At 45.7% G+C, this 17,414-nt stretch overlaps 1 protein-coding gene across 1 annotated transcript in view; it reads right to left on the bottom strand.

Annotated features, from left to right (window-relative positions):
* LOC149351441 (MAM and LDL-receptor class A domain-containing protein 1-like) overlaps positions 1–13,464 on the bottom strand; it is a 177,537-nt gene extending 164,073 nt beyond the window's left edge. The window contains 4 exon segments of the mRNA XM_089580756.1: positions 58–136; positions 2,929–3,197; positions 7,600–7,752; positions 13,306–13,464. Of these exon segments, the coding sequence (XP_089436882.1) occupies positions 58–136; positions 2,929–3,197; positions 7,600–7,752; positions 13,306–13,381 (577 nt within the window). The 5' untranslated portion in view covers positions 13,382–13,464.
* Positions 13,465–17,414: the final 3,950 nt, after the last annotated feature.

Genomic DNA, 17,414 nt, shown 5'->3' with positions numbered 1-17,414 from the left:
TTATCTTGTTACGGAAAAAGAACAGCATTATATGTATATGTACAATGCTCCACTTACGATCCGGGCACTTTCCTGGTGTTATGGAAATGTCGTCCACCGCAACAGTGCCGTCAGTGTAGGAAGACTGAATCATGATCTGCAATCGACAGGAAAGGTTTTAAAGAAATAAGAAAAGTAGCATGAACTACATCCAATTTTACGTTTCATGTCTACACTGTGCAGCTTCCACACAGATTAAACCCCCTCCTATGTTGCTATCATCACCTAGAAGATCTGCATATCTGGAAGTGGAAAGTGCGAGGTGGAAAGGGGGCGTAACTTGCTTCGCTCTGTGTGAATTAAGTTCCTTTGACTGACCTATATCCCCCGTTCAAATCCTGAAAAAAAGAAATTTAGATCATTGCACATGTACATCTGAGTTTTCTAAAGAGGCTGACTCTTTATCCCTCTCTCTCTCTCTCTCTCTCTCTCTCTCTCTCTATATATATATATATATATATATATATATATATATATATATATATATATATATACACAATTCGGAGGTCGTGGGTTCGGATCCCACCGGCGGCATGTGGGTGCGGATCCCACCGGCGGCAGGTGCTCGACAGGTCGTGCGACAACTTTCGTAGAAAAATGCGAAAACTTGTTCCTTCTCCTGACCGCGAGAGCAAAAAAAAAATATAAAAAATAAAAAATAAAAAAAATAAAATCTGACCCTCCAACCGAGAGAGCAGACAACAGAAAAAAAACGATAAAATGAAAAGAGCAAGGAAGAAACCTCGAAAAAAAGTGAAATAGGTAAAAGAAAACCTTTAAAGTAGTGCTTTTTCTTCGCACCCAGCAATAATGCACCCACGCTCGATTAAGGGGAAGTATTGGAAGGAATGTAAAAAAATGTAAGCTTACATAGTAAAATTAAAAAGGAAAAAGAAAAAAAAAGAAATTGTGTGGCATTCGCGTGACCACAAGGTGAGCACACCCGGGGGGGGGGGAACGGCACAGGTGTGGCACAGGCACAGGTGTGGCATGCAGAAAGGGGTATGACCTCAGACGACTTAGTCAGTGGTGCTTTGTTTAATTTCGTAGGCCTCTGACCTCGGAAGAGAGGTGAGGGTGCCGTAAGTTTCATTAATGCCATTTTGCACTGTGTTCAATTTAAAAATAAAATATGATTCTCGTTGCTCGCGCTCACGAGTGTTTTTGAAGCCACTCTGTAGTATTGTTACTTTAAGTTTGTCAAAATCGTGGCCTTTCTCGCGGAGGTGTTTCGAAAGAGGGAGTTTGGGGATGGATTGGGTATGTGAGCGGTGGTTATGAAATCTGAATCGGAAGGAATTGTCTGTTTGGCCTATGTATTGCATTCGACAGTCGCCACACTCGAGCATGTAAACCACGTTGCTGGAATCGCAATTCAGGTCTTCCCGGATAGAATGCTTGAAATTTGAATGGGTGCTTTTAGCCAGTGCCGTGGTTTCCATGTGTTTGCAGACTTGCCATCGGCTTTTTTTGCATGGTGTGCAACCTACAGCTCTCGGTTTATTGACTGTCGAATGGACAACATGGTTTTGCAGATTTTTTGGTCTTCTATATGTTACTTGGGGGACCGTTGTGAAAATTTTTGAAAGACGGTCACTCTGTTCTATGGTATTAAAGTGTTTTTTTAGGATGTTGTTAATGTTCGGGAGATTATTTGTGAAGGTTAGTACGAGATTACAGCGCTGTGATTTTGGCTGAGATTCCTTTTAATGACATGATTAATATTAGTTGCTTCTGCCTTTTTAATGGCATCGTTGATTATAGAAGACGGGTAATGTTGTTTGTTTAGAGTGTCCCGCATGCGATTAGCATTTTCGTGAAAATCTTCCGATCGTGAGCAAATTCGTTTGAATCTGATGGCCTGTGAGTATGGGATTGAAGTTTTGCAGTGGCGTGGGTGGCAGCTGTTGAAATGAAGATACTGTTGTCTGTCTGTGGGTTTTTTATAGACACTAGTGACTAATGTACTTCCTTCTACTCGAACCAGAACATCCAGGAAGTTAATTTTATTGGTTGAGTAGGTGTGTGTGAAAGAGATATTGGGATGGATTTTGTTGAATGAGGCGATAAAATGGATGAGTTCGTCCTCGGTTTCTGTCCAAACTAGGAAAGCACTCCGGTTTATTTATCACGCTTATGGTCGGCAGGTCTCGGTATCTGATTTCCTCAACAGATCTGGGCTTCCCACGCTTGAATCCCGTCGCAAGCAGCACCGACTAAAAATGTTGTTCAATATCATACATAATAAAACAAAACTGAATTTTCAGAGTTACATGCAATACAACACAACACGCCCCACCCATAACAAACACGAAAGGACTATCTTGATGCCATGATGCCGAACAAAAGCATATTCTTGTTCCTTCTTTCCACGCACCATTTCCGAATGGAACCTACTGCCAAGCGATATCACCAACCCGGTATCTTCAGAATCTTTCTTGTCTGCTGTTTCGTCTCATGTATCGCAGTAGCGCGTCTAGTACGCAGTGTATTTCGGTTTCCTTGTTTTTATTCTGTTCACTTAGTCTGTTTGACGTCGGATAATTTGCCTGTACTTTTTTTGCTTCCCGTTGGTCTTATTGAATTTATGTACTCCTGCCTTGACCGCCAAAGGGCAGTCGGCAGTATTTATGGAATAATAAAATAAATAAATAAATAAATAATATATATATACATATATATATATATATATATTATTTATTTATTTATCTATATATATATATATATATATATATATATAATAATGTATTTCTTCCGCACACTGCTTCGCTGGAGAACGTTAACGCTGATTCCCGTTTTAGTCCCTTCTATATTGACAAATTGCTTCGGGCATATAATGCAAATCGTAAACGCTGCAAGCATTACTAATTTCGCACAGTGAACCCTCACCTCGATGTCACCTTCACGGTCTTCCTCGTAGACCACCTTTTGCCATAGTCGTCGCTCAGACATCCGGCCGGAGAAAAAATCACGTTTTTTGTCAAACCATTTATACCACCTCTGGTCCTCAGCTGAGAACATTACGTTGGGAAGCTGCAAGGCCGAAATGTGCAGCCAAGCCGTGAAGCAAAAAGGACCCGGGGCATTTCTCTTCATCACAGCGCTGCCGGACGTCCGTCCTCTGGCAGGAAAAGTTGCGCGTCCATACTTGCCGCTACCTGCGTGAATTCCAAATTTTACTCAGTCATCAGCTCCCCCTTGGAGCGAAAAAAAAAGAGTTCGCGCTTAAATTTCCATCAGTGCAGCCACCGACAAGAGCAGGGATGTACTACAATTAATTTTGTCACGTATATACTATTGGGGAAATAAGTCTCCACGACGCGCGATCGCCAACCAAATCGCATTGCAGTTTAACGGCCAATGGCTCCAAGCCACATGCACGGAGGGGACAGTCATGATCGCCTGCCCTCAAATGGGGCAGTGGTGGAACGAATGTCACCAGGACGCTTAAGTGGCAACCAAAGCGCATGACTTCGTCATTTGCCAATGGCTGCAGGCCACTCTTGTGGAGGTGAAACTTGGACTTCGGTTTTCCAATTTATATTAGTAAAATCAGACGATCGTTAACTGGAGCACATTGCTTCTATACGCCAAGATCGCCATTCGAGCGTCCTGGGGACTTTTGTTCAACATCTGGGGGATTCCGGAATGCAAACAATGTGTCCGTGTTCTTTGCAAACTGCTGCATACTATTCGTCTTCTCGAATGCGTTTGTAAGCCGAATTCAGGCAAAGCAATTTAACATGAGTCGCAGATGACGCAGAGAAAAATGCTGCGTGCACTTTTTTGTCTGCGCGTTTCGTTTTTGTCCACTCGTGCATATTAATGAGCATGCTGCGGTCATATCTTGCAATACCTATCACGCTTTCTACATTTAAAAACTTCTTCGAACCGGTGTCATGCCCACAAACATTGTTGCAGGAGGACTCCTTAACAGAGCTCTGGTTTGGTTTAGGTTGCAATCCAACAATAATAAACAGTGCAGAAGTGAGGACATGAAGAGGAGGAAAGAGGCGCTTTCCTGTGACTTGTAGTTCTTCGTCGAAATGTTCGCGCATATATGTGGAAAAAGCGGTTACTGCCGTCCAAATGCACATCCCCGACATTTCTTCTTTTCATGCTACAAACAGACAGCAGGAATATCAAGAAGGAAGACGATGCGCGAGAGATACGGCAGCGAGTACGAGTGCACGCTTACTTCCATTCTCGTCTGTCATTGCCTGCGGTGATGAACCCTCACGGCTTAATTTTAAAAATTAAATGCTTGTCCAATAGCTCGGTTGATGATGCTCTGAAACTTTCATGACCCACAGTTTTGAAAACTATACGCCACGTGCATTTTTCTTGATAACGAAAGCACCATTCTGTCGACTACTACGCATGCACCAAATAACGGATCGCATTTTCAGTTAGTGCACTGAAAGGCCACACGCACTGCTGCGCAGTTCCATGCAGTGCTAAAGTGATCACGCATTCTGTCGTGTCAGCAGCATCTCGTGTGCATCCGTATTTCCTGCCGCATTACAAAGCAACGACGCGTTTAGAGCAGAGCAAAATGGCTCATAAAAATCGCATGCAACTTTCTACGTCCGGCGATACTAGTGCATGCTCATGCTACCAGAGATAAAAGAAATTGCAGATTTCGCGGCTAGGTGATATATGCGTCAGTTCAGCGTCAGTTTAACTATCGAGCAGTAGGCTACTGAAGTCATGTGCGATCCATCAAGCCGCTTGAGCTGTAAACTTTTGACAAAGGCTGCACGTCTCGCTTCTGCATTCTAGACATCCCCTTCCGCACCAGATAACCGATCTGCAAACTTCAAGAGCTAGATGAGCGCAAGTAGGCGTACACGGGCTTCCGGTCTTTCCTCTCCTGTGGGCTCTTACTATAAATATAATGCGTGCGGATTTAGTTTATTTTACTAGTAAAATGAGGAAAGTCGGCCACCTCCAGGCTGCCGTTTTCGCGGGGAGGGGGAAATGGCGGTGCTCACCTAAGTGAGAGCCACTCGCTTCGCGATGAATTCACCTTCGGCCGCTCGCCGTGCGTGCTGCTAAGAAAAACACGAGCACGGAGTCAAGCTTTTTGCTGTCTGTTTTCAGCTGCCTCAAAGTTATCGTAGTAAAACAAAGACGCTATGAAGATTGTATCCCGGTTTCCCGTCATACAAATCTGAATAACAGAGAGGAAAGTACGGTTGCCATAGACATTCGACGTCAAAAGAAGCGGTGCTTTGAAATAGGAAGAAAAAAACTGAAGCGAGAGAAAAAAGGAACTCTAATCGGCGATCGAGGTCCGAGTAGGCGCCATATTTAAGGACACCCCTGCGACGATGGCTCAAATACACGGATAATATTGGTTCGGGTCGAAATAGGGGTGTCGGGAAGGAAATCCTTTGAAGAACGTACATGGTGACTGCACGCGCCTCTTGTTCGGTGCGAAGCGAGGCGCACAAAGCACGAGGAGCCTCCCGAGCGTTTCATGTCATCATTTCATCCAACTGTATGCTTTGCACATGAATTGTATTTTCACGTCCCGCGTAGCGTCCTTGTAGGTTTCGTATCACAAAAAAAAAAAATTAAAAATCGGCACCCGGTGCTTACACATCAGTTTCACTGTGAGAACTTCGCGGTGTGGACTGAATGAGGCGGCGAAAGCTTGACGCTGCACTGGCTTTTTTGGTTATCCCGACGCACAGCAGGCCAACGAAGGTAAATTCATCACAAAACGAGCGATTCTTGCTTCGAAAAGCGTCGCCACACTCCCCGCCGCGGACACAGCAAGCCTGAAGGTGGCTAAGGACATTGCTGGCACTTTGCTTTCATTTTACTCCGCGAATAGGATCAGCCCAACGCAACGGGCTCGTGTATGGTCTTCTTTTTCGTTGTTCCTTCCTTTTATTCCTTTGTGTCGCGACTGTCTGGTGCTCGACTGTAGGATTACGAATTGGTTTAGGTTCTTGCTGATTTTTTTGTTTCTAGAATGAAAACTTTTGTTGGAAGTCAGCACCTTATATCGGTCCACGCCATTTCTGCGACGTCTTTACTGTGGGAGGTCTATGCAGAGTTATAAACTCTTTAAGCTGATGCATCTCACGTGCCGCAATCTACGACGCACGTCTCGGGGTGCATTGCAGGAAAGCTGACAGCTCCTTGAGCTTACATGAAGACACCACAGGACAAATGCTACGGGTTGTTACCTATACTCAGTTTATTCTTGCGGACCGCAGCTGTGGCCTAGTGGTTTGAGCATCCGCCTCGCATGCGGGAGGCGCGGGGTTCGATCCCCAGTGCCACCGGGCACCCACCGGTGATACAAGGGGTACGAGCTTTCCCCTGCATGGGGCTTCTTTTGGGTGAAATGCTTGGGAAATGGGTCTTTGACCCCACCTTGAGTAAAAAAGCAAAACCCTGTGCCATGGTGCTCATTGGCTACAGATGCCCTTGCGCCATAAAAAATGGCAGACTAGTTAGCATGTCTAGCTGTATTCTGATGCACTGCACCCTGCACAATGCTATACCGAAACAAGTGCCGTTCTAACTCAAGAAGCTTATTTTTAAAAATTACAGAACATCTTGAGTTAAACACCTAGTATATACCGCGACTAACTAATTAACTAATTTCTCTAGGTATAGTTTCAATTAAAGCTTCACGAATTCATAATTCGGAATGTAACGCACGGCTATTCGAAATATATTTCGGGAAATGTATTCTGCATATTTAGCGACCTTGGTAAGAGCATTCAACCACATCATATTACTAAGCTGTGCTACTCGACGTGCTGTGTTTCAGATTAGTGAACGGCACGTTCTGTTTCGCAGGTCACTAAAGTAAACATGGGACTCTCCAGGCAGTTTCTTTTGGCCTCCCACAGTGTCAGGAACTGTTAAACACCTCCACACGTATATTATCCATGTTTTTTTTTTTTTTAAGGCGAAAGCCTTTAATGCCTCATACAGTCGTTAGCAGACTCTGTTGGCAGCCGTGTCGACAGACGCTGTCGGCAGCGGTGTCGACAGACGCTGTCGGCAGCGGTGTCGACAGACGCGTCGGCAGCCGTGTCGACAGACGCGTCGGCAGATTTGTCCGCCTTTCGGCGTCACTGCTTAAAAAGAAACTGCGCCGAAGGTGGGAATCGAACCAGAGCCTTTGGCATTTGAAGCGGAGACGCTAACACTCCGCTACGAAGGCTCAAGGTTCGAGCATGAATAAAGGCGCTTCTAGTGAATGCATGGGTTTCGTAAATAAAATAAAAGGAATAAAGTGAAGGAAAGGAAAAATAAAAAATAAAAATAAGAAAATAAACATCAATAAAAACAAAATAAAAATACACTAAAATAAAAATAATAAAATGAGCAAAAATTAAAAATTAAAAAGAAACAAAATTTAAAAATAAAAATAAATAAAAAAACAAACAATGCGCCAGGAAACGCTTTCGCCTTGCAGCACTTTAGAGAGCCAAAGTGCCCCCTGAATTTTTTTTCATGTTGAATTACGGCTGGTTTCCTTTTACTGCAATGTTAAAATAAATATCGCTCTATGTTATTGCGGGCCCTTACCTGTACCCGTTGAGTGATCACTGGCCGGGCCTTCCGAAACTTCGCTCGCCTTCACCGCTTTCCAACAGGGGTACCCTTTGCTGCAGTTCCTAGATGTCCATCCCGCACAGTTTCCCGGCTCAAAGTCGCACACAGCGCTTTTTCCAGGGTCGCCTGTGAAATGATCGACCTCATTACACGCATCTGCTCGGGGCGGCGAAATGCAACCTATAAATGGCTGTGCTTCATCTTAGACTCGCCCGTCAGCCTGAGCATAGACAACTATATATGTTAACATAACAATATGCATGCACGGGCAACATAAATGTATATGTCGCGTATGTTAATTAGCATGTTTTTTGTACATGTGCCTGTTACTAACTAAGATAACACTGATGTAATTGGTGGCAGCTGCTACCATATTTCTGTTGAATTCAACGGTTTCCTTGCACCTATGCTGAGGTCACTGTAATTTTAAAATCTCACGGAGTAAAACGAAGGAAAAACGAATGTTAGTTGTCAACAGAGTAAATCTGTCAAAAATGGCTGCCAATTTTTAATGAAGGTGGTTTATTCTTCCTCCATGCGAAAATTCAGTCGTCCACATGGCTCATTTTGTAGTTGTCCGATGCGCACTGTAATGCGGTCCTAAATGTACTTATGCGGCCTCAAGGAACAGATCTATGCAATGCAGTGCACCGCATTAATAGTGTTTCCGGGGCATCTTGGGTGCACTCGTACATCAAGTGAGAAAGCGTTTCTGCGAACAATGCAGAAACCTAAGAATAAAAAAAAATGCACGGCCTCCTTACTCACAACTTTTATTGCATCAAAATTAACCTGCGGGTTATATGTCTCCGTGGCTGCACCCTAAACTGAAAGTACCAGAAAGGTGCGGCGCCCCTATAGTTCCCCAGGCTTGTCGTGCTAATTGCAGTGCGCCGAAGGCATTAGGGGAATAGCGGCCAATGGCAACCTGCGTCGCGTGGTATTTCACGTAATTGACATGTCATGCCAACCCTGTCAGATTTTCATCGGTGTCACCTGTGTCGCCACGATGCAGGTTTTGTCTGTGGGATGTACGTTACAAAAAAAAGCATTGAGGTCACTTAGAGAATCTGAGAGGTTTCCGCGGAGAACTCGCTGTTGCTCGGCGATCATTTCAATCATCGCAGCTTGGCCCGTACTGCTTGGAACGGCGTCAGCCATTACACCGAGGACGTAGTCGAGGAGGAGCTCGTCCGTTATGTGGCGCCGTTTTGGTGTGCTCTCCTTGACGCGTAGCTGTATTTGCGCAGCACAAGGCGGCAAATTGGACTGGGAGGTCATGCCTTATATCCGCCCAGTATGCGTACGTAAGGGAAACAGGTGCGGCTACACACACCCTTTAGCGCCCTGACGGCTTATGGTTTGGTTTATTGGTTTATTGGGGTTTAACGTCCCAAAGCGACTGAGGCTATGAGGGACGCCGTAGTGAAGGGCTCCGGAAATTTCGACCACCTGGGGTTCTTTAACGTGCACGGACGTCGCACAGCACACGGGCCTCTAGAATTTCTCCTCCATAGAAAATCGACCGCCGCGGCCGGAATCGAACCCGCGTCTTTCGGGCCAGTAGCCGAGCGCCGTAACCACTGAGCCACTGCGGCGGGCATGACGGCTTATGCGAAAGCTTGTTCAGTTTGTGCGCTTCCTAGAAATTCGCGACATACAACAAAGCACATAGTTGTGTGCACTTCGTCCTCGCCTCTATGTTATTCTATGAATGTGAAACTCTAAGTAGCGCACAGACTTCTTAACAAACGTAATGTTGCACCAACTAGCCCCCGCACAATCTTTGTTGGATTATATTTACGTTTAATAAGCACTGTTTTTTTTTTATCATAACGGGGAAGGTGTCGAGGTAAGAGTACTTGCTATATGAAATAGATGTGTAATGCTGGAGTGCGAAAAAGAAAAGCCGCGTACTTTTGAGGCGACTTAAAACATATAATAGAGCGAGGAATCCCTAGCTACCGGCTCATGCTCATGTGTCGTGTACTCTTTCTGTCCGTGTTTTTCGCGCTAAAATTTTGCAAGATGTATGTTAACCAACTCGCCCAATATGCAGTGCTCATGCTAAATTTATTCCACATGCAAAGTTCATGCAGGTGTGTGCCACAATAGCCGTTCAGTTATGCATAACATGACGGACTAGTTAAAGGAAGAGAGTCGGCGGACATCTAAAATTTTTAACGCTGTAGAGCGCACGACTTGCCATTTCAACAAAATATTTTGGGTTCAATTCCACGAAAATTCAGGGTGTTCTTTTTTATCGCACGCAAAATTGCGCTGCATGTTATCTTCTTACAAATATTTACTCGTGACCGTTGAACTAGCCCTCGTATCATCTACTGCAGAGAACCTACCCATCGCATCTGGTTTCCAGTGACTCCACTAAAACCTGTCACATAGTAATATAAACCATAGAAGAAGGCAAGCGATAAAAAGAATAACATGAATGGGCGCGATCACCGCTGATTGTTGTGCTCCTGCCTGTGATAATAAATATGAATGAATAGAACGGGCTGATATCCTGATGTTTGAAGGGGGTTATTGTGCTGGTACCAGAATGTATTGATTGAGTAACACTGCTACATCCAGCATTATTTTTCGTTAGTGTTTATTGCTGTTTTGCATTGTCACACTTTTTTTTACTGCATTGCCCCTCCTGCTAGGGCCAGTTTATTGGCCTGCAGTATCAATAAATAAATCAATAAATCCAGCGTCAAGACAATAGGCAGTTTTAGCTGAGCGTTTTTACGGCCAGCGGGGCGGAGCGGGCGAGCGGATACACCAGCGGAGACGCGCGCGAGAAAACAGTTTTAGCCGGGCGGATCGCCCGTCCTCTCGAGCGGACTAGAGTCGAATTGCTTTGCTGATCCACCTATAGGTCACAGTTCGAGTTAGAGTGAAAAGAATACCAATTAAGCCAGCTAATAATGCGCTGAAACTATTTAGTAAAGGTAGATTCTGTGTTTTTAGTTATTTATTGGGTGAATGTTGCGTTTTAGATGTACAAAAGAGGCTGCCATCTTGAATACCCATACACGCCCGCGAGCTCTTACGCACGCTCGCGCGCTGCCTATCGCTCCGCTGGAGAAGGCTTCCCAGCGGGCGTAAGCTTCGCCCCGTAAACACGCTGGCCGGCCCAGCGACGTGCGCATGCGCAGTGGCGTCTGCGCTCGTCCGCTCCTCTCCGCTGGCCGTAAAAACGCTCAGCTAAAACTGTCTAATGATTCGCGGTGGGAAGAGTTCTCGCAATGCGCCCAACTTACAGAGCGTATTACTGCCTCGCGAGGCTCGTACCAAATCAGCGTCGTTGAACCGCCTGCGCGGAAGCCGAAATGTGCCAAGGTCGACCGTAGTATTATCACCATACTGGCGATTAGGCTCTACCGTTTGTTCTAGCAAGCTGGCCTTGGGCCCAGATTTAAAACCGCTGTTCATATGTCTCTCCGCTAAATAGTCATTCGGGTATTTCTAGCGCTTCAGCCGCAGTCTTGATAGCTTCCGTTACTCTGTCGGACCATTGGCCAGTCACGAATCAGCCTTGAGCTCGCCGACGTGCGAACACATTTGTACCCAGATTATTGGCTTGCATGCATTTTGGAACAAACTTGTTTGTTTTTCTTCCTCTTCATTTTCTGACAATATAGCACCTTTCCTGCGCCCCTGCAGACGCAAGGAGGAGGTATATTGGTAGAAGGACAGCTTCCAGGATGTTCTTGACAGGACGCCATCATAACGAACAGTGTCATAACGATGCGCCTTGCTTCAAATAAATCGCATAATCCACGTTTAGAGATGGCACTTAAAGGGAAACGAGGTAAGCTGCGCGAGCCTCGGCACGAGCATCTATATTTAGTCTTTGCTGTTTACAAGCTACCCGTCACTCTTCCTCGTGGTTCTTGTTGTCATCGCTATCTGTAGTACCCGACACATGCTACCAAACGTACTGACAAGTCACTTTCAGTTTCGTCAATACCCAGCCCCCTGACGCTCTATCTGTATACTCGTACAACACAAATGGTGGAACAAGAACGCTGTCGTGCCTGCTCTGCCTATGGAACGACAGCGTACTTGGTTCCTTGTTTGCAGTCGTGTAGATAAGCTTTCATTGCATGTAAACAAGAAATCGCAATGAATGACGAGAGCGAAATTTCAGAACAAGCATGCTACGTTATACAGAAGGCTCGAACGAACTACCTCGAGCGCCAGAAGGCGCCAGTAAGTCTGGCCACCACACTAATCGTAGCGGATAGTTCGCGTACCCTAAAGAAACACGTGAAGTCGGCTGAACTATGCCGCCAAACGCGCAGTTATTACGCCTAATGTGGTATGAAAGCTTCTAGCAGTACCTTTTCTTTACGGCGGCTGGAATTTCTTAGGAGGAGAAATTCTAGAGGCCCGTGTACTGTGCGATGTCAGTGCACGTTAAAGAACCCCAGGTGGTCGAAATTTCCGGATCCCTTCACTACGGCGTCTCTCATAGCCTCAGTCGCTTTGGGACGTTAAACCCCATAAAATAAATAAAAAATAAATTTTCTTTCAGCCCTGCAGCGAAAAGCCACAAAACGACATGTATCAATCTCATGTTATCTGATGGAATGATGAATGCATTTCATATCACTAAGATATTACAAGAAAAATCTAATTTTGTATCACTAGCGTTCGCATGATCCCACAAGTTGCAATTCTTTTGTGCGGCAAAATGACAAGCATGCGCCAAGAGATTATGGCCGCCTACTTATCCGCTAAAAATTAATTTTCTCCAACTCATGCAAACTTCGGCAGAACTGACATCCATGTGAAAGCGGATCCCAGAGGCAAGGCTACACCGCCATTCACTTAAAAAACGGCCATCATGGAGCCCTCTGCGATGCAGAAGTCACAAGTTAGAATCGAGGGGCGGGAAGACGTTTAAATGCCTTTTTTCTCACCAATAATGCGTCTTCTGCTCCCGGACAAATATCAAGAGGCGCAAAAAAAGCCGCATAATTCATTTTTTAATGAGAAGAAAAACTTTACGAAGTTGTCCTCAGTATCTCTTTAAATCCTTTTCTTTACTAAAAATCAGTTTTTCAGCCACAGCTGAGGGCATTCATTTCAGGTTGTTGGTTTTCGTGTTCTTCTCTCGCTTCCTTCTGTCGCTTGTAACATTCAAGCTGGGGCCTGTATTTAGTTGTAAAACTGCACTTCGTATGCGATTTCTTCGTAAATAAAATTCAATGTGTGGCTATACTGCACACATTCTTTTCCTAGTTTAATTCCTTGATTTAGTTGTAAGATAAGAGTTAACTCCATTTCGTGCAGTGGAGAGGTCTGTATCAAAAAAAAAAAAAGAATACCAGAGACTGTTTGCTCAGTGTTTGTAATACCCTCTCGAGGGCCTTTAGGGGTATCATGTATAAATATAAATAAATAAATAAACAGAAAGGACAGGAACAAATCAGTACTGACGACACATACGTACTGTGCGCTCTCCGGCACCGTGTATTCGTCTGAAAACATTCGTCAGACCTATTGCACTGCGACATTCCAACTTTAGTTTCGCATCTGTGAGAGACGGCTCCAAACATGACGCAGTGAGTTGCGCTGCATGTAAGCGGCACTTCAAGAAAGGATCTCGTCTCACCGCGACATGTCATCGCTGCACGTCGAACAGCAGCGAAAAATGTGCAGACTTACCTTTCGCAGAATGGGTGCCGAGAATATCGTGCACCAGCAGCAGCAGCAGTAAAATGCTGCCCGGTGGCCGCCCCATCACTCCGTGCAGAGCCCCGTTTCAGTGAGCAGTGAGTGCCCTGGCCAAGTACCTCGAGAGAAATATGCGCGATCAGCTGGAGCGCGCGGATAATATTGGCGCTCAGGCACGGTAGCCTAACGGTAGCCTCAGTGGCCTCTCCTCCTTGCAATATCTGAAGGGCAATGTCGGCGATACGAGGCTGGAACAATGGACCGCTGAGACACTTTCGCGCAAGGCTGCCTTGTCGTCCCTTCACATCGATAACGAACTGCGCGAGATAACGTGCGATTGAGCGCGTCGACACAAAGGACGGCGCGGCAATGTTGTGCGAGCGCCTTTAGACAATCGCCTTTTCGTGCCGAAAACACGGTAAAATTCTCTGCGTATCTCTGGGTTCCCCGCGACGCCACTGTGCAGAGACATATTAAATAGATAAGAATATGCTACCTGGTCATTTCGGTGATCTCTCTTTGTTCCATTGAGGTGGCAGTAATTTCTCTTCCGCAGATACGTCGTCAACAAGCCATAGCCGTTATACAGCGAAGTTCCGCAGGGCGTTCCTTAGCGCGGTAGTTACTGCTGCATTTCGCAGCTGTCCGGCTCAACTTTTCAAGAGTGACGTCGTTTATTGCTAGTAAAAGCCTGCACTTGGTGAATAACTATGGACAATGGCATAATTGCATCACAATCTTAGTTACTGTTTTCGTCTGCTGCGTTTTGTGATTAAGCATTCTTAATGTTTTCGAGAGACGATTAGAGATGCAGCCTTGGTAAGGCTCGTTTTTTTAGTTGAAAATTATTAAAGTTCTTGATAGTAGACTGGAGTTTTTCGGTTGCTTTTTGCAAAGAGGTAATTTCTTTATTTAAATATTAAAGAGCACACATAAGAAGCGCACGAAGACGTTCGCACGCTTCAGCTGACTTGCCGCTCTAAGTGAGTCACTTATCATTAGATTACACTATTAGTCACCATTGGTGTTGGTCGTTGACTGAGTCTGTGTGTCAACGGATCGAAACCAAGGCAGGGTGCTGCCTCATCTCCGAAGAACTCCGAGGACCAGTGAGTCTGTATATAGTCAAGGCGCACCCCGCTAAAATTGCTTACTAAGTAAAGCGATCACTGACCAAAACAAGACCTGTCCAATCTTGGTGTAGAACTTGGCCTCCTCCTGCCATGTGAATCTGTCGATTAAATTTCGGTCGTAAGTACCCAGAGGCAGCAGAGCACTTGGTCAAGGTGGTATTCAGACCTGCGAGACAGCAGAGGACGATAATGAGGATGACGTCAATCGATAATACGCGTGACGTCAGTGTCATGCGAAGGACTTGCGAGACGATGTAGCACGTTCCAAGAACTTGGTATGTTTCCCAGCAAGCGTTAGCTCTAAGTCTTCGTGACAGTACTGTGGTCATTGCATTTTGCGCCAGGCGGCCTCACGAGCCCGAAGTACGGCAAGCAGCCAAACAAGAACGCCCCACTTGAGAGTCACGAATAGTTTGAGAGGAAAAGTAAATTTCGTCCTCGTCTTTCGCATCTTCAAATAGGAGGGCCACGACGCGCACTGTTGACTGGGGCGCTGCCGTAGCGCAGAGAGAGAGAGAGAGAGAAACTTTTATTTGAATTGAGGAAGGTTGCTCGAGCAACTTGGGTGGCACCCCTAGTCCAAGGCGCCACTGGCTTTAGCTGACTGACGGACTTGCTGAACCAACTTAAGTTGCTGATCCAGGGTCTCGCTGGTCAGGGCCACCTCCCACTGCTCATATGTCGGGTTGGATACAGTTAAGTGTTTTGGTTTCGCTGTGCATTCCCACGATATGTGGTAGAGCGTAGGGCAAGCTCCACACCAAGGGCATGTATTCTGATATTGAATGGGGCTAATCTTGTGTAGGATGAACAAGTTAGGGAAAGTGTTGGTCTGAATTTTCCTCCAGTCTATGGCTGCGGAGGAGTCTAGTTTTATGTGAGGGGGTGGATATTTTCTGCGTTCCATCCGAATATGTTCTAATCTGTCACCATAGGTGCTAGGCAAAGAAGTTTCTATACGGCCGCGTTGGCCGTGGAACTTTTGACCAAGACTGTAGATCGTACAGTATCAGTGTGGTAATGTCAGCAGTGCGACGACGCGATGACGAGCAAAAGAGCCGAAGAAGGAGGCGGTCAGGCAGATTGGCATAGTACTCGAAACAGTACGCTGTTTATTTAGGCAGACTTGTACCCGCAGGGGAAAAATACGCAACTCGGCGGCGGCGGCGATAGTAACACTTGTATTTATACTACTTGTATTTATACTCGTGATCAGCTTTCTATAGCACTGGAGCAGACGCTACGCAGAAAATGGAAGGAGACGGACCTTTGTTTCCGTGCTATGAGAAGCGGGCTATCTCGGGTTACCTCAGCTCTAGCGACCAAGCACCGTCTCTCCAACTTCACACTTTCACCGCTCCGCACCCCTGGACCGAACAACTAACAGCCCACTCCCCATGGCACGGGGAGAAAGGGCCGTCTCTTTCCCTTTTCTGCCTAGCCTCTGCTGCAGTGCCAGGAAAGTTGTCGTCGAGAGAAGAATGGCCGCTGCTGTCGGCCGTCCTGCGTTTAAACACCCCTCGGAACTTCCCAGAAAACGCGGTCACACAGTCATGAACACTGTGTAGCCGGCTGAACGTGAATGCTAGTTTTTTTTTTTTTGCATTTAACCTTGCAATGCCCAGTCAGTGAAAATGTTCTATAAAAGTTATGAGCTAGAGTATTTCATTGTTACTGGCCCTTAGATTACAAAAATGCAAAAAAAAGCTGGCTGATTTATTGAAAAAATATCGTGGTGCAGTTAAAATAACAAAATTAACTAATTTCTGAATGTCTAACGACAATACAAGGGAGGCAACATACTCGGGCACATGCAACAAATCAACAAAATGCAGAACCATTCAATTGCCTACTGGTGCTGCGTTATGCCAGCTATTTGGTATGTTTGTCGGTGGGGGTTCGCTTTTGCCGTGAGTGATCATTCAGAAAGCCTTCTGCATTTCTGCGAGCTGACGCTTTGACATTGCTTGTATAAATATGGTTGAAAATGTGGTTTCAGCAAAACAGTGGGGATTCAATGCACGCTTGCGACAATAAACGAAAAGTAATGGCATTTCTACAGCCTCTATCACACGCAATGCGCCCGTCACTACAGGGCTAAACCAACCCGGGGAATTGGTTCACAGGTTTAGGAGGAGCTACTCAACAGTAGATACCATTCCTGCCAACAAAAAGGTTACCGAGAACCATTCCCGCCAACAATAAGGTTACCGAGAATTCATATCTTAGAGTAGATAACATCTTATCTGAGATAAAAAGGAAGAAATGGATACGGGCACGCCATGTACTGCGGAGAACCGATAACAACTCGTCCATTAGAGCCAAATAGTTGTTAACAAAGGAAAGAAGACATAGTCGGGGCTGCTGATGATGGTGGTGATAATGGCGATGATGTGAGAAATCTCTGGAATATAGTGAATCCTTTTGCAAGGTGTTCCAAGTGGCATGAGCTAACGTTGCTTTTTTCTTAACTATACCAGCCGCGGGAATGAAACAGGAGGAGCAGTTTTGGCTGCATTGTCTAGAGCAAGCGGGAGTACATTTCAGATATACTGACTGGTGCAGTTATTGTAAAGTACGTGGGCATTCTTTGAACCACTGCAAGTATTCAAAAAGTGGCGACTGGTGAGTCAAGCGCGGGAACAAAACACAAATGCCAAAACTGTCATTGGCCGACCTTAGTTGCGAAATATATTTTGTTGCGCCCCGCAGGGAGCACATGACCGCGGCCACTCGTGCGCGCCGATTGCGACTGCGCGAACCTGGCGGCGGCGAGCCAACGGCCAGAGGCAGAGCTCGATAAAGAGTGAGGAGTTGAAAACACACGCTTCAGCCGCGCACACATTTCGCGCCCTTTGTTAAGAGCGCAGAAGACACTTTCGGGATGCAGTTAATGTTGCGAAAATTGCGACTTTCGTAGTTGCTGTTCACGTTTTACGGCCTTGTAGCTAAAACGTTTTGCGTGTC

This window comes from Amblyomma mixtum, chromosome 3, assembly GCF_055824585.1.
Source record: "Amblyomma mixtum isolate Tamu chromosome 3, ASM5582458v1, whole genome shotgun sequence".
In the NCBI taxonomy this organism is placed as follows: domain Eukaryota; kingdom Metazoa; phylum Arthropoda; class Arachnida; order Ixodida; family Ixodidae; genus Amblyomma; species Amblyomma mixtum.
This window is presented reverse-complemented; position numbering and strand designations above follow the sequence as displayed.